The 24,220-nt window shown below is 46.0% G+C and overlaps 1 protein-coding gene across 2 annotated transcripts in view; it reads left to right on the plus strand.

The window, feature by feature from the left end:
* The window catches only part of Cabin1 (calcineurin binding protein 1), a 170,508-nt gene that overhangs the window by 27,734 nt on the left and 118,554 nt on the right, over positions 1-24,220 (plus strand). For both annotated transcript variants that reach the window (XM_023720922.1, XM_023720923.1), the window contains exons 6-16: positions 451-631; positions 8,870-8,999; positions 10,462-10,611; positions 13,680-13,954; positions 14,881-15,049; positions 16,861-16,997; positions 18,162-18,379; positions 19,616-19,694; positions 20,282-20,469; positions 21,316-21,468; positions 22,566-22,760. In XM_023720922.1, the coding sequence (XP_023576690.1) occupies positions 451-631; positions 8,870-8,999; positions 10,462-10,611; positions 13,680-13,954; positions 14,881-15,049; positions 16,861-16,997; positions 18,162-18,379; positions 19,616-19,694; positions 20,282-20,469; positions 21,316-21,468; positions 22,566-22,760 (1,875 nt within the window). The remainder of the gene's footprint in view (positions 1-450; positions 632-8,869; positions 9,000-10,461; positions 10,612-13,679; positions 13,955-14,880; positions 15,050-16,860; positions 16,998-18,161; positions 18,380-19,615; positions 19,695-20,281; positions 20,470-21,315; positions 21,469-22,565; positions 22,761-24,220) is intronic.

The raw sequence follows: 24,220 nt of genomic DNA on the forward strand, positions 1-24,220 counted from the left end.
CCGGCTTCCGTATTTTCTTTTCATTCTACTTTTTTTTTTTTTTTTTGCGGTACCAGGGTTTGAACTCTGGATCTTGCACTTGCCAGGCAGGTGCCTTATGCTGCTGAGCTATACGCCTGGCCCTCATTCTACTCTTTTTACTTCTTTTACTTCTTAAATATGTAAGGAATACAAATGTTTATTTTGACATACTAAGAAAATGTTTTGCGCTAATTAAATTGGTTCATTTAACTTTTCATGTGTCATTTTTCTGAGTGTGAGAGATGTGTGCCTCTGGAAGAGATGAGCTGACCTTGTTAGGTATAAGGCAATGGTGTCAGTTTGGCATTTCTCGGGGTTAGAGTAGCTAGGCCAGTGCTATGCTCCTCCAGTCCCCATGGGTGTCTGATTAGCAAGAACTCTAACTGAGTGTGTGTGTGTGTGTGTGTGTTCTGCTTGTGCTGCTTCCAGGCAGTGATGCTGGACTCCACAGATGTCAACCTCTGGTATAAAATTGGACACGTGGCCCTGAGGCTTATCCGGCTCCCCCTGGCTCGCCATGCCTTTGAGGAGGGACTGCAGTGCAATCCTGACCACTGGCCCTGCTTGGACAACCTCATCACTGTCCTGTACACCCTCAGTGATTACACAAGTGAGTTAGACTTAATGTTTTCTCTATGTGACTGTTCTTTTGGGGAGGGAGAGTGGCTGGGTAAGTGGGAGCTTACCTGAAGTGACTCTGATAGGCTTTGTTTGGAGACAAGGTCTTACTATGTAGTGCAGGCTGACCTTGAACTTGCTTATGTAGCCCAGTTTGGCCTCAAATTCATGGTGGTACTCCTGCCTTCAGTGTTGGGATTATAGGCATCAGCCACCACACCCAGCTAACACTGACTGGCCTTGAGCCAGACTGTCAGGCAGAATGGAAATGTTTCTACATCTTTGCTTTCTTTTTCTTTTTTTTTTTTAATGTGTCAGTTATTTAATTAGGTTCTTAGTAAGAAATGTAGAACACTAATTTATGAGCATAAATTCCATTTGTCGTGCAAAAACGAATCACAGGTAGCACTGGAGCTGAGGAACAGCTTTGATGTTTGGTAAAAATCTGTCAGTCTACCATTTTCTGGTCCACCTTGCGCTGCTCTGACATCTGGTATCTCTTTCTCGCTGTCGATCTCACCCTCCTGGTGTCTGGGCTTCCGTAGCTGCTGCTGCTTCTTGAAGTAAGCATCAGTGAGATGTTTGGGGATTTTCACTTTGCAGGTATCAGTTTTTGTGGAGGTGACAGTGACAAATTTCTGATGTGTTCTTCATAGAGGAACTTGATTAAAGCCAAGAGGCCCAGTGAGAAGTAGCAAGCCACTGGCCAGCTGCTTCAGGAATACCACTCTCTTGCCTCTGTGATGCCTGGTGAGGACGAGCAAGATGGGGCCGGGAGTGGTGTAGCTCAAAGTTGCCTCTCATGCTGACTGACGGGTTGCTGTGGCTCAGCAGCTTTCAGGGCACATTGTCAGGAGGGTAGTAGCTAGGCATATTTTGAAGCTTACCCACCTGGTACCACCATTCTTGTCACCACCAACTGGTTTTCCTTCTTTTTCTTCTCAGCCTTTGATATAGCAGCTGTGTACTTTCTCTTGTACAGAGCCTTTCTGGAATACGTAGCAGATCAGGAGTACCTACCAACTCCTCTAATCAGGACAGGTTTTTGGCTGCAGTGGGGCTTGGACTTTTTTGCCTCAATCCTACCCTTTGTACCAGTGCCACTGGTAGCCGCTATCTTGGCTTTAGGTTTCTTCTCTTTAGCATCTGGCTTTTCTGTTTTTTTGCCTGCTGTCTTGCAAGATGGGAAAGAGAACTAAGTTACCGATTTCCAGGCTTAGTTTGTTTTATTCTGTTTGTCTTTCTTGATTTATCAGATGCTTTGTAGTAATAAGCGTGCAACTGACAACAAATTTCCCTTGTCTCTCTCATTTTAGCTTTACCCTATCCCATCTTTTGTGTCTTAGTCAGTTTGGGCCGTGTAGCATAAAGCCAGACCAAATAGCTTAAGCAGCAAACTTACTTCTCATAGTTGCAGAAGCTGGAGAGTCTAAGGTCAGAGTACAAGCAGATTTGGTGTCTGGCCTCAGCCCTCGCCTTGACTCGCAGAGGGCCACATTCTTGCTATATCTTTACCTCTTTGATACACACAATGAGAGTGCACTATAGACTTCATCTAAGTCTGATTACTTTGAAGGGGCCCTACCTCCAAATATCATCACACTGGGGATTAGGGATTCAGTATAAAAATGTACAGAGTTACCTTCAGCCCATAGTATTCTGTCTCTAGTTCATAACCCCCTAGGATGTGAGAAGATTTATGTTCTTCTCATATGCAAAATACACTCATTTTATCCTAGCAGCCCCTAAAGTCTTAGCTCGTCTTAGTATCAGATCTTATGCCCAAAGTGTCCTCTAAGTATCTAACTCATGTATGGGCGAAACCAAAGAGAAATTAGTCTTGAAGCGAAATTCTCTCTGCGAATCTGTTGTGCCAGATAAATTAGTTATGTGCTTTATGGGACAAACATAGGCTAGACATTTCCTTCCAAGTATGAGGCGTAGAAAGGGCTGATCAGGTCCCAGTAAAGCCCAAATTTATCAAGGCAGTTTCCTTTAGATGGTACGGTTTAGGAATAATTCTACTAGGTCTGATGCTGTGCCTTCCAGGCTCATTGGTGTGACAGTGTCACTCTCACAGCTCAGTGAGCTGGCCCCTTGCCCCTCTTTGTGATTTGGGGGAACCTTTCCTCTGAGACATTGGTCTAGGATATCCAGGGCCAGCAGGAGAGGTGGCATGTCCATTAAGGTACTATCTCTGCCTCCTAGTTTTGTGGTAGCTGTGGCAGCTTGGGGGTCATTCCTTTTTTTGAAGGAAAGCACATATTACATCCTTTCTTTATTCCCTCCTATTTTTTTCTGTTCCCTTGAGTCCCTACTGAAAATATTCCTGATGGTGTGGTCCCGTCTTTATTCTCAGCTTCTGGGGGCCTGCCAGTTAGCTCAGTTGTTTAAGCTCCTGCTCATACAAAAGCAGTCAGGTGCAGGGTACCGTGGTTCAATCCCCAGCTCCACCTGCCTTACCAGACCCATCCTTAAGGCAGCCTGAGCCAGCCAGAAAAAACAAACAAACAAAAAAAAATCCTTCTGTTCTTAGCTTCTGCTGTTATATGTATAGTTCCTGCACATATTAGTCTTATAGTGGAATGATTGTTTAGCTATCCTTTGATGCTTTTTTTAGGGCAAGATTTCTCAGGTTTTGTAATATAGATAGGCTAAGAATTTTCTAAATCTGTTAAGTCCTGGTTTCTTTTTGCTTAACAATTCCTTCTTCAGTTCTTTTTTTTTTTGGTCTTTTTGAGACAGGCCTTGAGCTTACTTTGTAGCCCAGGCTGGTCTCGAAATCACAACAATCCTCCTGTCTCAGCCTCCCAAGTGCTGGATGCGCCACCACGCCTGGCCTTCACTTCGTTTCTGTCTTGTGTTTTACTATGTAGTCCTCCTTTGGCATCCACAAGGGAATGGTTCCAGGAAAAGGATACCAGTATCCACAGATCCTCCAGCCCCTTATATAAGTCGGCCTGATATTTGCATAAAAGCAGGTACACCCTCTCATATACCTTTTTCTATTAAATCCATTTTGTTAATTTTGTTGTAATGATTAACACACATTAATTGCACAAGTCAGTGTAGATCACTGGGCTTCCATTTGTGCGTCTGTCGTGCCCTGCTGAAGCACAGCCACCCCTCTTCTTCCTTTCCCCTGCACCTGTCTCAAGTCCTTGCTGATCTCTTGTATCATAGGTCTCTTCTGATTCCTCTTTTACATCTTTTTAAAATTTTGTCTTTAAATCATCTGTAGATTATTTGCAATACCAAGCACAATATAAATGATACACTGTTGTGAGACTGTATTTCTTGGGAAATAAAGACAAGAAGACTGTACATGTATAGTATGCACACAGTTTTCCCCTACATATTTTCAGTCTAGCAGTGCAGAACTTGTACATGCAGAGGTCCAACTATAAGCGGTCAGGAGAAACCAGACCACATTTTCAACATTTTGTTTAGGAGTCTCCCCAGCTACATCCAGTTACATGACACTTTGCTTAGGAATCTCCTTAGTGGAATATCTAATTTCATTGCTCACATGTCTACTTTCCACAAAACACCAGAACAAACACAATTCAGTCAAGCACTTTGCTGCTTTGTAACAAGAATTACTTTTACTTTATCATCCAGTGACATATTCCTCATTTCCACCTGACTCCCAGAAGTATTGTCTTTAGCATTCAAATTTCTTTCTTCTTCATCTTCCTTTTTTGTGTGTGTGTGTTTTATGGAAGGGTCTACAGGGTGTTCAGGGTCCCACTACTAGATTGGACTCGTAGTGATCCGCCTGTTTCCAGCCTCCCAAGAGCTGGGATTACAGGTGCATGCCACCACGTCCAGTCTCTATTGCTGTCTCAGCGCACCCTGGGGTGGGCTTGGCCCGACAGTCAAATTTCTTCACATATTCTGTAAGTTGTTTTTTTAAGAAGATGGAAGCTTTCTCTGTGTCTATTTTTTGTTCTTAGCATTCATCAGAATCACCTTCATGGCCATATTGGCTTTTTGTTGTATGCACCTTAAAACTCCTTATTTTTATTTATTATGTATGTATTTAGTACAGGGTCTTGCTACACAGATCAGACTCTGGTGATCCTCCTGTTTTTAGCCTCCTAAGTGCTGGAATTCCAGGTGTTCGCCACCATGCCCAGTCTCATTCTTGTCTCATTGTGACCTGGTGGTGGGGCTGGCACAGCATGCGAGGGATTGAACCTCACAGGCGCTTTACTCTGTTGAGCTATCTGGCTGGCCCTGAAACTCTTTAACTTCTATTTAATACCTAGTTTTACTTTTTTTTTTTGTGGCTGGCTCAACGTGCCCTGTGGGCGGAGCTGGAGCAGCATGTGGTGTTGGGAATCTAACTGTAGTTCCTATGGCTGCCTAAGCTTACCTAAGCAGGTGCTGTAGACCACTGAGATAATCTCACTGGCCCCAATACCTAGTTTTAGAACTGCTTATATCCTGGGCAACCCACTCGGCTCCCCTTCTGTCCCTCTTTCGGATGGAAGCTTTCTTCCCCCTAATAAATAAATTCTGCTCCCCAAACAAAACAAAAAGCTGCTCACACATTTATAGTTGTTATAGTCGCATCCCACTGCTCAGTACCAATGTGGTTTTTTTTTTCCCTTCTATTTTCTTTTTTTCTTTTTCTTTTTTGCAGAACCGGAGATTGAACTCAGGCCCTCACGCTTGCCAGGCAAGTGCTTATTCTTCTGAGCCATCTCACCGGCCCCCACCAATATGTTTTAGATTGGGCAACTGTAACAAAATATGATAGATTGGGTGGCTTAAACATTTCTCAGTTCTGAAAACTGGAAAGGTTTTCTTTTTTTTTAAAGATAGATAGCTGCTGGATGGATTATGTTGAGAAGTACAAAGCCTTACTTACCCAGTGTACCTTCATTTTTTATTCTTCAGAGTCACTTTTAAAATCTTTCTGATTGAGGCAAAACATGCAAAAAAGTGTACAGTGAAAGCCATCAGTTTATATAGCTGAAAAGCTAATCCAAGATGGAGAACATTCGCTACAGCCCAGAGGCATGCCGCTTGGGTCATTTCTGCACATTGCAGTCCCCTGTGGCGACCTTGATCTCTCCTCTTTGTTGCCAGACACCACCTTCCCTGTCCTTGAACGTCCTTGAGGTGGAGTCAGAAGGCATGTGCCGTGTCATCTTGGTGGTCGCTGCGTGTCATTCTGTTGCTGAGTGCACCTATGTAGGGCACATCCATTGCTAGGTCTCCTTTATTGCTTTTAGTCTATTATGTGCATCTACACAATTTAACCATTCTGTGCATGGACATCTGAGTTTTTGTTCACATCTGGACTCTTAGGCATAATGCTGCTGCAGATGTTCTTGTTTGAATCATTTGGTGGATGTGTGTACTTGTTTTGTAGGTTGGCCCACTTTTAACTGTCAACAGAATATGAAAGTTCTGTGGGCAACAATCTGACTCCAGCAGGTTCTTATATTCCAGAGGGTTTTAGTCTTTTCTTGGAGTTCTTCCACAGTTGAGTACCATTGTCAGGGTCAGTCTTCCTTCCCCAGCCCACTGGTTTACTGCTTTGCATTCCTGTCTTATGGTAGGAATTACGCTTGGAAACATGCAGGCATTATGGGAAAACAGGGTTGAGATACTATATAGTTCTCCAGAAAAATGGCCATATATATGATTTCTTACAAAGAATTGGTTCATACATTTATGGAGGCTGACTAGTCCATGGATGTACCAGATGAGGTGGTGAGCTAGAGACCTGGGAAAGCTGTAGTATTGCTCTAGTCTGAGTCCAAAGACCTGGGATCTAGGAGGCTGTTATAGTTCCAGGGAGAAGGCTAAAAAGGCCAGTGTTCCAGTTTAAAGGCAGTCAGGTAGGAAAAACTCCCTCAGGGGAAGGTCAGCCTTTTTGTTCTATTCAGGCTGTCAACTGATCGGTTGAGTTCCCTCTGCATTAGGGAGAGATCCCTGCTTTACTCCATCTACTGATTAGATTTTAATCTCATCCAAAGAAACACCCAAAATAATGTTTGACCACAATCTGGGCACCAGGGCCAGTGAGATAGCTCAGTGGTCTAAAGTACCTGCTTAGGCAAGCTTAGGCAAAGCACAGGGACTGCGGTTTGATCCCTGGCACCACAGGGCAGGCTGAGCCAGCCACAAAAATAAAAAACAAAACAAAAAACCCGAAACAACAAAATCTATGCATCCAAATTCATACATAAAATTAACTATCCAAGGACTGAACTGATACCTTTATCTGTAAGAGTCCTGAATAGATTTTACACTAACTTAAACCAAAGAGGAAAAACAGTATGTTACACTGATGCTCAGTGACATGGCTTAGCAGGGGTCCTGTTGGGTTAGGGCCTGCTGACCTCCTCCTGCTCCCTTGAGGTTTCTCAGGCCTTCCTCTGTGGGACAGTAAGCCTAGTGCAGCTAACACGCCTACTGAGAAGTAGCAGCATCGAAAGCTTCAGGGCCTCCCTGGTTTTCTCTCTGGAAGTTGCCAATGGCCACCCATTATGGTCCCCGGGGTCGCAGAGGAACCGTGGCTCAGTCTGCCTGAGGTAGGCGCCTGTTGCTGTCTATCGAGCAGCTTACAGTGTGGCTCGGCCCATGCTACGACTGTGCAGAGCTTTTCCTATACGGGTTGCATGCATTGGAGGTGTGGCCCCTGCTGAACGTCATGAACAGGCCTCCCAGCCCCCAAAAGGGGTGCTAGGTGTCTGTCACTTTTTTCTTTCCCAGGGCTTCCATGCCTAGATCTCCACTTCTTTGCTCCTTGCTTCACTCCTAATCCCCTGTGCCTTCTTTTTTTGTTTATTTTTGATAGGAGTGACTTGCAGTCTACCTACATTGAAATTGAGAAGTATAGCGGGGCATGGTGATAATCTAGGTGCCTAGGCAGACTGGAGCTGGTGCTCTCTTCCCAGTGTGGTCAATGGTGAGACCTGGCAGTACAGTTTCTGAGACCCCCAGTGATACTGTTTGCCATGGGCTCTTCCCACTTAGAAATGCTAAAGACTTTCATAGCTCACAATGTCATTTCCTGAGTCTGTGGCTTTGTTTTTTGTTTTTACTGGGGATTGAACTTAGGACCTTGTGCTTGCTAGGCAGGCGCTTTTGGCCACTGAGCCATCTCCCCGGCCCTGAGCCATCCCCCTGGCCCTGAGCCACCTCCCCAGCCCAACTTCCAATTTTTGTCAGTGCATTAGTTTCCCTGTTACTGTTTTCACTCCTGATAGATCCAGAATTTGCTCAGGCTTTCCAGATCAACAGCTTAAGAAGACTCTATATTGCATTAACACAAATGTCTTAAATGACAAGTGATGATTGTAAGACTAATTTTTAAAAAGGGAAAAAAAAGGGGCTGGTGAAATGGCTCAGTGGTCTAAAGCACGTACTTAGAACAAGCTTAGCAAAGCACAGGGACCGCGGTTCAATCCCCCAGCACCACATGCCAGCCAGCCCGGTGGGCTGAGCTGGACACACACACACAAAATAAATAAATAAATATTAAAAAAAAATTTAAAAAGGGAAAAAAGAAAAATTGGAAAATATAGTAAACAGAAATGAAAGCAAGTGGTTTTACATGTACATGTGGGTTCACCTGTTTTGTCCCATCCCTCTGCCCAGTGCTAGGTTGTGGCCTGCTGTCTGGTCAGTAACCACCCTCAGTACAATCCAATGTGTGTGGATCAGCCAAGTTTCTCTTAACCAGCCCTACATAATAAATTTTATTTTATTTTATTTATTTATGTGAGGAGGGGGCCAGCTCAGCCCACCAGGGGCGGGGCTGGCTGGCATGTGGTACTGGGGGATTGAACCGCGGTCCCTGTGCTGTTCCAAGCTTGTTTTAAATAGGTGCTTTAGACCACTGAACCATCTCACCAGCCCAAGCCCTACATAATAGAACAGAGTATTTGTCAGATTTTTTTGAAGGCTATTTTCTAGCTAGGCAGTAGCTAAGAGATGATAGTTGTGAGCCTTGTAGATTTTTGCTGCAATTCCTATAAGTGTGATTGCTGGTTTGAGGTCCTCTAACAAAGATTATTAATTTTATTCTCTGCTGGCAGTGTTTGAGTCTGTTCATCTTGTAGAGCCCTGTCTACTGCGGGTATTACAGTTCCAGAAGTCTTCCCTGATTGAATTGCTTAAAGTGATATCCTGTTTTTAGCATCTTGCATTTCTGGCTCTAGAGTGCAGTCTTAGGTCTAAACTTTTTTTTTTTTTTTTTAACTGCCAGCCTGTCTGTACTTCATCTGCAAAGCACTGGAGAAGGATTGCCAGTACAGCAAGGGGCTGGTTCTCAAGGAGAAGATCTTTGAGGAGCAGCCTTGTCTCCGGAAGGACTCACTCCGAATGTTCCTTAAATGGTAAATTCTGCCTGTTCCCATGTGGCTGGTGAATGTCAAAGTGCACCAGGTTCTCCTGTCAAGTCCTGACGTCCCAGCAGGGGGAGCCTGTGAACTGCGAGGCTTCGTCTGCTGGCTCTCATACCTCATCCAGCGAGCTCACCCGCCCTGCCTTGTTTATCTCTCCAGCATGCCAGATCTCAGCAATTCTTCCTCAAGCTGAGGCTGAGGACATCATTGCTCTTTTTGCACTTCCCTGGCAGCTGTCAGTGTTTGCTAGGTCTTCTGTAGATGTGTGTGACCGCCTGCTGTGACAAGGTGCTGCCCATCTTGCATCCTTTCCGCTTGCCTTGTTTTGTTCCCAGTACTGTACAAACTCAGTGTTCCAAACGTGCCTCTGATCTTGGGGTGTTCCTGCTTTGCCTCTAGGACAGATCCCACGCCCACCTGCATTCCCCATGAGGGCCTTTGTAGCCAGCTCCCATGGTTCTCTGTTTTTACCACCTACTTTTCCTTCCCAGGCTCCTTTGGTTAACACTGCCCTGGACCTTGGAGGATTCAGGCCCTGCCCAGCGTCCTGCCTCCTCACCTGGGCACCTGCTGTGCACTAATCTGGCCTGTCATCTTCCCACCCTTTCCCCTGTCTCATTATTGCTGCTCCTCACTTTCCAACACTCAGGTTGCAGCTTTCAGAGCTCTTAATTGCCTCCCCCATCCCCCAGCCAGGCCAATTCCCCTTGCCCCTCTGGTGTTCCTTGGCCACTAAACTCACCAGCTGGGGATTGGTGGTTGTTCCCCCAGAGTTTGTGTCTGTGTTTACATTTGTCCTGAGAGAACTGACTTTAGAGATGACAAATGTATTAGACATAAGTCAGTCCCTAAAGGAGTGGCTCTGTGGGGTAGCCTTGCTGGGAGGCATCAGGACAGTCTGTGCCGGAGGGCAGGTCTTATTACATCTCCTCAGGCAGAGTATGACCGGGGGAGGGATCTGAGGCTTCAGAGTTCCTGCCTTTTCTGTTTTGGGGGGACACTATTGAATTTAGTGAGCTTGGCTTATCTAATGACATTTGTTGGGGTGGGTATATGGAATAAGTTCTTTTAAAACTTTCTGTAAGTGGGTCCTGAGTTCAATCCCTGGTACTGCAAAAACAAAACAAAATAAAACAAGAAAACTTTCTATAAGTGAGGGCACAATTTTATTTTCTGTGGCTTTTCAGTGATACTGTTGATACATATGAAAACCCTTTCTCTGTTCAGTTGTGAATTTGTGGATGGAGCAGCGGGTGTTAGTCATTTCCATTGTGTGTGGAAATTAAGAATGCTAATTACTGCCCATTTGAGGCCAGATTCAAGTGGTTATTTTATATTCAGGAAGAATCAGTACAGATTAAAGGTTATTAACCTAAGTACAACCCTGCCAGTAATTTTAGCCTTGGCTGTACTTCACAACATTGTGTTTTCTCTCTGTCTTACACATTTTTAGTGATATGTCGATTCACGATGTGTCAGTGAGCGCAGCTGAGACGCAAGCCATTGTGGATGAGGCCCTGGGGCTGCGAAAGAAGAGGCAAGCATTGCTTGTGCGGGAGAAGGAGCCAGACCTGAAACTGGTGCAGCCCATCCCCTTCTTCACGTAGGTTGTCACATGACTGTGGGGTATGCTGGGTTGGCTGGTGGGTCCTGATGTGGGACACTGCCCTGCACAGGAGGCGGAAACCCAGGCTTGACTCTGGGCTGGTGGTGTGGGAGGGGGCTGGGTCTGCTGTGGCCGGAAGGCAGGAGACATGTACTGTTTGTTGAGGAGCTGCTAAGAAGCTCCCTTTTCTCAGGTTAGACTAATCTGCATCAGTTTTGCTCTTGCCCTTGTTGACCTACGCTACCTGTCACATTCCTATAAGGTGCCCTTATCATCTGCTCTATCCAGATGGGAAAAGAAAACTAAGGTTTGACAAGCAAGCACTTGCCAGAAGGTTACCAGGAAGCCTAGTGACAGTCCTAGGTGTGGACTTCCTTAGCTGTCATACCTGTGGATGCCTTGGGGTGTGGTGCTCACTGGAGTTGGAGTAATTTAGCTCTGGCATTCAATTTCTGCTGTAAAATTTCTGACATTGAAAATGGTTGGTTATTTTGTTTGTTTGTTTGTTTGGTTTTCTGAGACAGAGTCTTGCTGAGTTGCTCAGACTGTCCTTGAAATCACCACATAGCTTTGGGTGGAGTGGAACTCATGGCCTTCGTCTTGTCTTGGCCTCCCAAGTTCTGGGATTACAGGTGTACACCACCATGCATGTCATGATTCTTGAATCTTTAAATTTAACGTGCCTTCTGCCTGTTTGAACTTGTATGTAGAAGTTCTTGTGGCCTTCCTTGTCATTTGGATGACATGAAAGGATTCAGAGGCCTCAGAGAGCTTACTAGCCTGGCTTTCCTCATGATAGCCCACCCCGTGTCCTCCAGGGTATACTTTCATCTTGCTTTTTCTTCTTTTACTTAGCCCAGGTTTGGTCTGCTGAGCCAGTTTCTTCTCACTTTTCATTTTTACTCTTCAAGTAAATTTTGTTATCATTAAAACAAAAAATTAGTGTGCTTTGACATTTAGCTGTCTGATCTTTGACACAGAGGCCAAAAACATACACTGGAAGAAAGATAGTCTGAATGGTATTGGGAAAACTGGCTATTCACAATTGTGAAAGGTTGGATCTAGACCTGTGTATCTCACCATGTACTAAATGAAAATCAAAATGCATCAAAGATCTAAATGTTAAACAAAAACAATCTGTTGGAAGATAAAATAGGTAAAACTCTTGGAGACATAGGCCCAGGCAAGAACTTTCTGAACAGAATCCCAGTTGCACAAGAAATAACATCAGGAATCAACAAAATATCAAATTAAAAGCTCCTGCACAGCGAAGGGAACAGCCAGCAGGTTGAGAGACCAGGCATGGTGTACATACCTGTAACTTCACACTTGGAAGACCAGGGCAGGAGGGTCACTGCAAGTTCAAGGCCATTCTGGGCTACATAGTGAGTGTTCAGGGTCAGCCTGAGCTCCTTAGTGAGACCTTGTCTCAAAAACTAAACAAAGCAGAGTGAAGAGACAAGCTACAGCCTGGGAAACAAATTTGCCAGCTATTCCTCAGACAAAGGACTAATATCTAGAATATGTAAAGAACTTAAAAAAAATTAGACCACTGAAAATAAAGGACTCAGTCAAAAAATGGTCAACTGAAATGAGTAGATACTTCTCAGAAATATAAATGGTTAAATATGTGAAAAAAATGTTCATCTAAATGCTAATTAAGACAACACTGAGATTCCATCTTATTCCAGAAATAATGACTGTCAAAAAAATCAAAATAGGGCTGGTGTGATGGCTCAGTAGTCTAAAGCACCTACTTAGGACAAGCTTAGAAAGCACAGGGACCGCGGTTCAATCCCCCAACACCACATGCCAGCCAGCCCCTCCCCCTGGTGGGCTGAGCTGGCCACACACACACACACACACACACACACACACAAATAAATAAATAAATAAAATTAAAAAAAAATCAAAGCAGACACTGGGGAGGTAAGAGTGGGGGTGGGGAAAGGAGCCCTTTTGCATTGTTGATGGGAATCTAGTACAGCCACTATGGAAATCAGTAAGGAGATTCTGATCTCTGTACCAAAACATTAGAACTAGAAATTCCATTCAACTCAGGTATTCCCTTTCTAGGTATCTTTTAATTTATTTTATTTTATTTTTTGGCAGAACTAGGGATTGAACTCAGGCCCTTGTGCTTGCCAGGCATGTGCTTATTCTCCTGAGCCATCTCCCCGGCCCCTCTAGGTGTCTTCTTGAAAGAGCTATCTTGAAAGCGATTTGTGTATCCATCAACAGATGAATGGATAAAGAAAATAAGATATTTATATGTAATGGAGTACTACTGTGCTGTAAAGAAGGATAAACCAGTCATTTGTAGGAAAATGGATGTACCTTAAGACTATAATGTTAAGTGAAATAGATCAGATACAAAGCTAAATAGCACATGGTTTCTCTTATATGAGTAAAGAACAAGATAAAAGATACAAAAATAGGAAATAGAAGGATCATTTGCAAATGGGAAGGGGACCAAGAGCTAGAAGGAGGGCGGGGGAGGGAAGGGGATGAAAGAAGAACTGATACATACTGTGTGTAAGTACCAGTGCTCCATGCAGAGTGATCGTTATGGAACACAAACGTGTGCTAATCAAAAATAAATATTGAAAATAGTAGTGTGCCTCGGCATCAGTGTTCTGTTACCTCCGCAAGCGCGCACATACATGGGAGCAGTGCTGCATGGTGGGCTGGAGCTCCTCTCCTAGCTCAGGTGCCCCTGCAGCCAGCCCTGGCACCATTGCTGGCGTTAGCTGGGGACATTACATAATGTTCCCTAAAAATGGGGAGAACGGTGTGCCTTTCTTGTAGGGTCACCATGATAATAGAATAGAACACTGGAGACTTCTGCCGGGGTGAGGGCAGAAGGATGCCAGGCCTCTGTGCCTCTAGCGCAGGCTTCCCCATCTCCAGAAGTCACCTTTTGTCAGTTACAGTGACAGTATGTGGTCATACTCCCCTCCTCCCCATGGAGGTTGCAGCTCTGGGGATAGCTCTGCTGTCTCTCCACAGGCCTGCTGACCCCTGTGGCAGGGTGCTGACCAGGCATGCTGGGTCTTTCTCTGCAGGTGGAAGTGCCTTGGAGAGAGCTTGCTGGCCATGTACAACCACCTCACCACCTGTGAGCCACCACGGCCCAGCCTTGGCAAGAGAATTGACCTGTCTGAATACCAGGACCCGGATCATCTGCCAGCATCCTCCATGGTGGTGACACCTGTCAGTGTGATCCAGCCGAGCCCCATCAGTGCCAACCCTGCCATAGCTGTGGCTGAGCCTGTGCTTCCCTATGCCCCTGTGGCTCCAACCAGCTTCCCACTGCATAGTCCTGGCCTGCTGGACACAGGTGCTGCTATGGGTGAACAGCCCTTTCTAGAGCTGTCTTTTGGAGGGACCCCATTTAATGAGCCTAGCAGGACAAGAAGTTGTGAGGGCCTGGCTTTTCCAGGGAAATGAGTTGTAGTCATCTTTATGGCCTGCATGAAAGTGGGAGCAGCTAGCCCTGTATTGGAGCCTGTCAGCTGCCTGCAGAACCAGTGCTTTAGCACTGAAGGCCCTACAAGGAGGGTGCGGGTGCTCAAGGGTGCAGCCCCTTGCTGGTTGGCCCCCCGCCAGGCTGGCTGCTCAGTCGTGGCATGAAAGTCTCTCCCTCTTATGATGTGGTAATTTGCAGGTCCCTCATTTCCTGTGTGCATTCTGAGTTCTTTGACTTCAGAAAATGTAAGTCAGTAGAGTCACCAACTTGTGTGGTAGTACAGTTTTGTACGGTTGTATTTCATTTTATTTTTGTGGAGTTGTAAAAAAATTTTTTTGAAGACTTTCACATGTTAATATCTGTCACTGTCAAAAAGTGTCAGATGAACAGATGTCTGAATCAACATGTGCATGGTGTTTCTAACTTTTAAAATTATACGTAACATTTTCCTGCTTCTTGGGTAATAGTTTCCTTGCTCTTTTTGTATCGTGTGCATAGGGTCAGGGACCCTGGTACCCTTCCCAGGCACATGGACTGAGGTCCAGAGGCTCTTGCAGCATGGGAGTAGGAGCCCTGACACGTGGGCCCTGTGGCCTTGCCAGCTTGAGAGGGCATGAGAATTAAGAGGTTCAGTCTTAAAAATTTTATTCAGGACTGATACTGAAGAAAGATTTTTGGATGCCGGAACAGATTCAGTGCTGGTAGCTATAAAAGAAGGGGCCTGGCGTGCCTGTGTGGTGAGTTTTATCACCCCTACTGCCTTGTATGATTCTCATTTGTACTCTTTCTTTGTTAAGGTGATGTTTCTGGGGGAGATAAATCCAAGAAAGGGGTGAAACGGAAGAAGATTTCAGAAGAATATGGAGAGACTGCAAAGCGAAGGTCTGCCCGTGTTCGAAACACTAAATGCAAAAAAGAAGAGAAAGTAGACTTCCAGGAGCTTCTGGTGAAGTTCTTGCCATCCAGGTATGGCGTGCAGCTTGTTCTGATTTGCAGAAACAAGCCCATCTACAGACCGCCAGCCTACCCCTCTAATTGCATCTCATTCCACTCCCTTCCTAATGCCTGTGCGAGCATCGAAAGTGCGTAGCTCACTGGATTGGAATCTGCTTTTCTTACCTCTCCCTATTCTGAACTTCCTGAAGGCTGGAGCTATGACTTATTCATCTTTTGGGCCTGTGGAGTTAGAGGCAGCGTGCTTTTGTTAACTTTCCTTTGCAGTGACAAAATAGTTGAAAGGAGAATTTGTCAGGCTTGAAGGTACATACATGTAACCCCAGTTACTTGGGAGGCTGAGGCAGGAAGAATCTCAAGTTTGAGGCTCATCCAGGCAATTTAGTGAGAATGTCTCAAAAAAAAAGAATTTTCTAACTGCTCACTTCATGGCAATGAAGTTTGGAGGAGGATCCAGAAGTTTTTGGAGCATTAGAAATCTATTTTACAGCAGTATGTCTAATTTTCTGCCTTTTTGTGGGGAAGGCTAAATGCACAGTGAAAAGGTTATTCTCAGTATGCAGGTGGTACAGGATCAAGGTGAGGAGACCACGCCTTCTGACAGGTCCTATTGTGGCATGCGGGGAGAAGGTTTCCTCCTGGGAGAGCTGTAAGATCGTACTTTGGCTGAGTGACCCCACCTTTCCTGTAGCCACGCTGCCCTACCCTAAGGTGTTGTTCCCTTAGCCCCCTTTATGCAAAATAGTTTCTACTTTATTTTATTTGGTTTCTTGTGAAATTTTAGTGTTAATGCTCAGGCAAGAATAATGGGATAACTTGCCTGATGGAATCTTTAGGGAGCATGTATGCAAGAAAGTGAAGGCATTTATAGGTGCCTGAGTGTTTATGCTGCTGGAATGAGGACAGTCCACAAGGCAGTCCCACTTGGGAGGAGTTTGAGACAGTGGGACCTGCTGGGAGAGGCCACCCATGTCCAGCGGCTGGGCCAGACCTGGTGATGTTTTGTGAGGAACCATGGAGGGACTAAGCTCAGCCCTGGTGAGTCCCTCGCACTGTTACCCTCCACCTACTTTCTCCCTGTGTGCTAGGCTCCCCTGAGATCCTAGAACGTGTGTGATGCTTTTACATTTTTCTTGTTTAGCTTCTTTGCATGGCCAGTGCTGCTTCTGTGATGCCAGCCTGAGCAGCACTCTTGTGATTCTGTTCCCTGAGGCAGGGCCCTGTGGCTCTGTTTCAAGCGCTCTGTTGCAGTTGGTCCTCAGTTGGGTTGTTTGTATACCTGCTTATTGTCTGTCTCTCCCATTAGAAGATAAGCTTCCTTCAAGCATGATCTCCTGTACTTAGGGCATGAGAGGGGAATGGGTGATGGTGTAGACCACATGCCAGCTCTGGAGCGCTGGAGAGAGGCAGATCTTCCCAGCGGCCCTGACCAGATCCTTCCACCCACCTATTTTCATCTCGTTCATCCTGGCTTAGATTTCGTTTCTCTACTAGGGAAGAGTGAGATTGCTTGTGGCAGTCAGTATAGGTGGTGTAGTCAGGCTTGGTGGTGAGTACTTGTAACCCAGTTACTTGGGAGGTAACATAGCAAGACTCTGGATGGGGGATGTAGGTCAGTGCTAGAGTGGTTAGCAACATGTACAGGCTCCTGGATTCAATCCCCAGTACACACTGGGGATATAGCTTGGTGGCCTATCGCCTGCCTGGTAAGCACAAGATCCTTGAGCTTGATTCCTAGTATAGAAATAAAAACAAAAAACAATCTCTACTTACACGAAAGAATGGGTGGTATGGCTTTGGTTACTTTGGTATTTCCCATGCAGGCTAAGAAAGCTGGACCCAGAGGAGGAAGATGATCCCTTTAACAACTATGAAGTCCAGTCAGAAGCCAAACTGGAAAGCTTCTCAAGCGTGGGGCCTCATCGACTGTCGTTTGACTCAGCCACATTCATGGAATCTGGTAGGGATCAGTGATGTGATTAGTCCCCATTGGGAGTAATTCTTCCCATTATCATATAACTTGTCTAGGTGTTGTTTAGGAGCAAAGGTGAGCAAAGGTTCTGGTGTGTTTTTTAAATATTGGTCAAGAAGCTGCCTGGATTTGGCCTGGGCCTGACTCTGGATTCATCTGGGTCTGCTGAGATGGACAGGCTCGTACTTCTTTTTTTTAAGAGTTCAACAATGGTTGTTACATTACATATTGTTGTCCTCAAACTAGTTGTTCAGATTACCAGATATAAGCATGCGAAATTGATCAAAAAAATTCAAAAGAAGGAAAATAATTAAGCATTGATGGTTCCTTTCAATATAGCAGTAGAAATTAGCAGTACAAAAATAAAATAAAATAAAATAAAAATAAAAGGGCCAGGGAGATAGCTCAGCAGCGTAAGCCTGGCAAGTGTGAGGTCCCAAGTTCAATCCCCAGTACTGCCAAAAAAGAAAGAAAAGAAAAGAAATCAACAGTATAACTGTCCCAGCTATCCTGTGTATGTACATATATATTTTTTCCTTTCCTTTTCTTCTCTCCCTCTCTCCCCCCATCCCTGTTGTTTCTTCCATTTGAGCAGTTTCTTTCCCTTTACAGTATCTGTCATACCTTTTGGAGTTTATGTACTCTTTCAGGTTCTCAGGCCAGGGAGACAGTGGTGTGTGCACGTCGGGTCTGATATATCTCGCTTAGCGAACGGCCTCCAGCTGCATCCACATGGACTCCCACCTGCCGCGCAATCCGAAGGCTGTGTTCAGGGCTGAGTTTAGAGGCTTGGCTTTGCAGGCTGAACATACGTGACCACAGCTCTTGCTGTGTGCCGGCTCGGGTTGTAGCCACACTCCAGTGCTTGCATGGTGTGCCTTGTGCATTGTGTGGCTGATCTCAGTCAGCATGTGTGGCAGTACTTGGAGGCAGCCTTTTGATGTCCACTGTAGACATGGCCATCTGAAGAGGCTTGCTCACTGCTGGTGAGGGCTAGAGCCAGGTACTGAGTCCTGGCAGTAGGACTTTTGCACTGCAATGCTTATCTGGATTGAGTGGTGGAGGGGAGTTCACAGAGATCCTCTTCCATCCTGGGGACCAGGATGGGAGGTTGCCATCATCCAAGTCAGGTTGTTCTTCATTCCTGGGCAGAGAAGCAGGACGTGCACAAATTCCTGCTGGAAAACCTGACCAACGGGGGCATCCTGGAGCTGATGATGCGCTACCTGAAGGGCATGGGCAGCAAGTTCCTGCTGAGGTGGCCACCGGGCCTGGCAGAGGTTGTACTCAGCGTCTACCATAGCTGGAGGAGGCATAGCACCAGCCTGCCCAACCCCCTGCTGAGGGACTGCAGCAACAAGCACATCAAGGTAGGGAGCCTCAGGCCAGGGAGGTAGCTTAGAGGCATAAGTGCCTGCTTCATAAGTGCAAAGTCCCAATCGAGCCCCAGGACCAAAAAAAAAAAGGTAGGGAGCTTCTCAAGAGCCAGCACCTGTGGGACCATGGCATAGTGACAGGGATCTTGCGTGGCCCTGGGGCTCTCCCTTGCCGCATCTACTTGAAGGCTTGGGATATACACAACTGGAGTGTTTGAAGCAGGAAATCCTACGACTTGGTTTGTGCCCAGAAGAACCCCCCATGGCTGAGTTGAAAATATAACGGAGGTGGTAGTGGGTGAAAGGGGCCCATAGAGGGCTGATGCAAGGTGAGTGACAGTGGTGTTTGATGCTGGCAGTGGCGATGCAGTAGGGGTAAACCGAACATAGGTGTGAGTGATACAAGTCATGGGGTGAGCTTCTAGTATCATTCGCTGAGATGGATAAGAGCTTGCTGGAGGGGCTGTGGGGAAAGGATGTGTTTAAGGTGCCAGGATGTTACTCATTTTTTTTAAACCAGGGGCATTCAGAAGTACAGAGGTTAATTAGGATGTTTAGGGGAGGAGAAGTGTGCTCTGAATCCCAGGCTCCTTTGTGCAGTGTCTCCCATGGCTCAGGCACACACAGGATCCTTAGGTCCTATCTCCTGTGGCAGGTGGAATACCAGGTGTTGAGGTGGGTGCATGAGGAGCTATCTTGGCTCATCCGGGGGTCCTTCTGGCTGTAGGTCGTGTTGGAGTTGTGCCTCCTGGTAATTCTTTCCACCCAGCCTAGCTCCCACCAGAGCAAGGTGGAATAGCAGGAGCCAGAGTTCTGGCTGCCAGGCAGTCTAGGCGATCATTGCTTTCTCTTGCCTGCTAGCAGTGGCCTCCTTCCCATGGTGTCTCAGCTTCCTTGAGGGCCCTGTGCATTGTTGTACTCCTGTGCTAGGGAGCACTGTAGTGTGGCTGTAACACCTGACCTGGCACATGGCAAGTGATAGCGCTGCCTCTTCCATAGGATGGTGTCTCAGGATTCTGAAGACAGGCCTCCTGTCCTTCCCAAGTCTTACCTCATTGTAGATCCATGTTCCTCTTTTTATGTCTTGGCATATTATCACTTAGGACATGAAAAGTAGATAGAAGGAAGAATTACATTTTATTAAAAAGTATGTTTTAGTGTCTCCTTCCTCCCCCACTGCTTTAGCACATCTCTTACTGTGTGTCTGACTTTCCCATGCCTATCGTACAGGACATGATGCTGATGTCTCTCTCCTGCATGGAGCTCCAGCTGGACCAGTGGCTGCTAACCAAAGGCAGAAGCTCTGCAGGTAGGCAGCTATGTGTTCTGTGATGAGGTAATGTTCTGAACCCTGTCAGGCTGGGGCAGCTACATCAGGGACACTGAGTCATGCATGGACTTTGGACTTAACTTCTATAGCAGGTGTATTTCCTGAGTTGGATTTTTAGGATTCCAGACAAGTTCAGGGTCCCAGAGAAATCTGGATACTCAAGAAGTGGTTAACAGTAGCTGATTCCCTAGCGGGAGCCACTTGCCTGCTTTTGCTGTCACTCAGGAGTAAAGGAAACTCGATCTCAGTTTTGGAGTGACTACTGGATGGTTTATGTATCCTCAGTAAGTTTTCTGGATGACTTTTCCACTACGTCCTGGCAGAATGCAGATGTGCTCAAAACTTAGTCTGTGAAATTGTTCCCCTCCTTCCCCCAGGTTCTCTGCCTCTCTGCCTGATTGGTCTGATCTCTGTGGCTTGCTGTTCAAGGGCTATAAGGCTCCAAGGAGCTCAGGGTATCTGTGGAGGTTGAGGGCCAATGTGGTGAGGGCTGAGAGTAACCTGGGGAGCAGAAGGGCATTTTGATGCTGCACAGAAGGGTAACTTGTTGGCCCGATGATTTTCAGTGTCTCCGCGGAACTGCCCTACTGGTGTGGCGAATGGCAGGTTTGGTCCCGACTTCCCAGGAACCCACTGCCTGGGTGACCTCCTGCAGCTGTCATTTGCCTCATCCCAGCGTGACCTGTTTGAGGATGGCTGGCTGGAATTTGTGGTCCGTGTTTACTGGCTGAAGGCTCGTTTCTTGGCACTGCAGGTTGGTTTCATTGTCAGCAGCTTGGGGAGCGTACCTCGGTACTTGACAAGGAGTAGAGAAAATTGGTCATACTGAGAACCTGTGTGAGTGCATGTGTGCATGCATAGAACCTACCTGTGCATGGTAAATAGTTGTTAAGCTGCAGTGATGGGCCTTGCCCTTTTGGGGGAAGGATATAGAAATAATTAAATTAAAGCTCTGCCCTCTGGGCACTCAAATTTAGTGAGATCAAAAACAGGGATCTTGGCACAATCCAGTTAGTATCCTGGTTTTTGCCCTTTAGTCTTTCTCTCTCTCTCTCTTTCCCTCTCTCCCTCCTTTCTGTCTTTCTTCCTTCATTTCTTTTGCTCTTTTTTTTTTTTTTTTTTCCACTATCTCTTAATTCTTTTTTTAAAATTTGCTGGGCATGGTGGCACACACCTGTAACCCTTGGAAGGCTGAGGCAGGGGTTCACTGTGAGTTCAAGGCCAGCTTGAACCACAAAGTGAAACACTGTCTCAAAAAGAGGCTCAAAGAGAAACACTGTCTCAAAAACAAAGTTATTAGTACATGTTTGGAGTATATGCATTTTACAGTGTTCTTAGGGAGTAGGTACATGTACCCAATACAGCTTGTTTCTTTTCTTAATTCCTTTTGCTGCCTGCTCCCTCCCTCCTCCTCTAGTTTCCCGTTCCCCCTTGTCATTCTTATCTTAATCTTAGTTCATCTCTATCGCATATAATACTGACTTTTTTTTTTTGGCAGAACTGGGAATTGAACTCAGGCCCTTGCGCTTGCCAGGGAAGCACTTACTCCACCGAGCCATCTCTCCGGCCCCAGTACTGACTTTGTATTTCTTCTGATTAGGGAGACATGGAGCAGGCCCTGGAGAACTATGACATCTGTACCGAAATGCTCCAGAGCTCTACCACGATCCAGACAGAAACAGGGGCCACGCAAAAGGATATTATCATCCGACTGCCCAACCTCTGCAATGACTCCATTGTGTCCCTTGAGGAGGTGGGTGGGAATTTTTAATGCTATTTTCTTGGTTAAAGATTTATTCTGAATTGGCCCGGTTATACCAGGCCTGACCTACAACTGAGGAGTGAGAGCTGCTTGTGTGCTGAGCAGGGCTCCTGCAGGGAAGGCAGGAGAAGTTTAGGAATGTCCACTGTGTCACACTAGGTCCCCAGACTTCCCTTGTCCAAGTGGCAGGCTTGGAAGCTTCTGGTAGCGTGGCTCTTGTTCATCTCTTTCGGTTTTATGTGGTAGCAGCCCTCAGAAAACTGGAGGGAAATGTTAACTGGTGCAGGCCAGTGTCAGTCTGGCCACAGGGCTGTAACAGCCATGCTCCGTGCATATGCCAGGCTTCCTCCCGTTATACTGTCCTCGTTGTGCAGCCTCAGCCCTGCCACAGTGCCACATCTGTGCTGCATCTCTGTTGGCTGACAGAAGCCTTCAGTCTCTTTTCAGGTTTGTTTCAGGGCAAGTCCAGGTACAGGGCCCTGCTGTGTGTGTGTGTGCTCAGTGCCAGGTGTGAGGACAGCTGCTGTGGGTCAGTAACATGTGCTTGGTCTGGCCCCAGTCTTTCGAGCTCTTAAAGCTGGTTTGCTGGTTTGCTGACCTGTAACTGTGAGGTTATCCCTCTATTTAGCAGAAATTGTTCTGGAACCCCTCTGCTTCTGCAGTGGTTTTTTTTTTTTTTTTTTTTAAATTTTATTTATTTGTGTGTGGCCAGCTCAGCCCACCAGGGGGCCGGGCTGGCTGGCATGTGGTGCTGGGGGATTGAACCGCGGTCCGTATGCTTTGTTGCAGCTTGTTCTAAGTAGGTGCCTTAGACCACTGAGCCATCTCACCAGCCCTGCAGTGGTTTTTAGGTTTGGGTGTTTGTTTTTTTGAAAGAATTAAATGTCTTGACCTTAATATAAACACTAAAAAGCATAGACATTTTAGTGAATGCTAATATAGTAAGGGGACTCTTAGTGGTTTTGGGCTGGTGGGTGGGGGGAGCCTGATTTTGTCTTCTTTGTCTGTATGAAATAAATGCGAACATTAGACAGGTTTAGGAGGGTACAAGGGGTTTGTTCTCAGACAGCATTTCTGGACCTTTGCAGATTGATAAGAATCTGAAGTCACTAGAACGCTGCCAGTCCTTGGAGGAGATTCAGCGGCTGTACGAGGCAGGTGACTACAAAGCTGTTGTGCATCTGCTCCGCCCCACTTTGTGCACCAGTGGGTTTGACCAGGCCAAGCACCTAGAGTTTATGACTTCCATTCCTGAGAGGCCGGCTCAGCTGCTTCTGCTGCAGGTATGTGTCCCCTAGTCTCTGTGCCCTATTTCTGCTTGTACCTTTGTAGCTTCTCCTGTGTGTGCTCTGTAGAGGCTGTGGAAGTAGCCCTTAGACTGTAGAAGTCTACATCAGCAGCCCTGCCTCCAGAAAGATTCCAGATAGACCATCTGGTCACTGTTCAGATGAGTCCTGCCAGTGCAGGTTCTGGGGTTTCATGCAGCTCAAGATGAGTCCCACCCTTGACTCTGCACTGCTGTGTGGCAGAGAAGGAAAGAGGAACATTAAGGTGTTACCCATTCACCTACTTATCTGTTCATCTTTGTTTTTGTTGATTTTTGCATTTTATTTTTAAATTTTTATTTATTTTTATATGGATTTTTGATACCTAGCAAGTAGATGAAAAATATGAGCAGTGAGGGAAATCAAGATAAAATAAAAGTGTGTAGAGGCACACACCTGTAGTAATCCCAGTGCTTCAAGGGGCTGGGCAGGATGGTTGCAAAGTCAGGCCTAGTCTGGGCAGTTTATCAATTTAAGTTGTGAGGCTGTTTGTCTTAAAAGATAAAGTAACCTCTCACCAAAAACAAAAGAGATGGGGTTGTAGCTCATTATGAAGGCATTGGGTTCAGTCCCCTGTAACACACACACACACACACACACACACACACACACACACACCCCGATGTACAACAACATAGTTGAAGATAAAGAACACTATCCAAGCACCAGCTCTAGCTAAGTGGGTCAGACAGGAGATCAGGGCATGAATTGTATTTGACCGCAGTTACCTTGTCAGACTCTGGACTGATAGTGGTAGGGAAGGACTGCTGTGTATATATACAAATATACCTGGGTCGGGTATATTTGTGGTTAGGGAAGAGCAGGAGAGGGCTCAGTCCTTGCTATCTCTGTGGCCCCAATGTCAGTCCTTGCTGTCTCTGTGGCCCCAATGTCAGACATCATCTTGCCCTGTAGATGTCATTAATTACTAGATATAGCAGGAAGCTCCATTGATGAGGAAGGAGCTGCTGTTTGGATGGGCACCAAACTGCAATAAAGGCCTGGGCCATGTGTTGTGGAAGCTTCCAGTTTTTGTAAGTTATTCTCAGTTCAGTATTTCCACTTGGGTGTTGTCTTAGTTACTTTTCTATTGTTACTGAGCCAAAACACTCAACACCCAAAGTTTAAAAGGGAAAGGCTTATCTCCACAGTCTGTGGAGATTTCAGTCGATAATCAGCTGGCTGTAAGGCAGGGTGGTGTGGTTAAGGGGCAACCATTCTTTTTTTTTTTTTCCTTTTTTTGTATTTTTAGTACAGGGTCTACAGGGTCTTATTACACAGATCGGACTTGTAGCGATTTTCCTGTTTTCAGCCTCTCAAGTGCTGGGATTACAGGTGCGCACCACCAGACTCATTTGCTGTCTCAGCTTGCCCCAGGGGCAGGACCAGCATGGCATGCCGGGGATCCAACCTGGTCA

This window comes from Octodon degus, unplaced genomic scaffold (assembly GCF_000260255.1).
Source record: "Octodon degus isolate 3935 unplaced genomic scaffold, OctDeg1.0 scaffold00079, whole genome shotgun sequence".
Classification (NCBI taxonomy): domain Eukaryota; kingdom Metazoa; phylum Chordata; class Mammalia; order Rodentia; family Octodontidae; genus Octodon; species Octodon degus.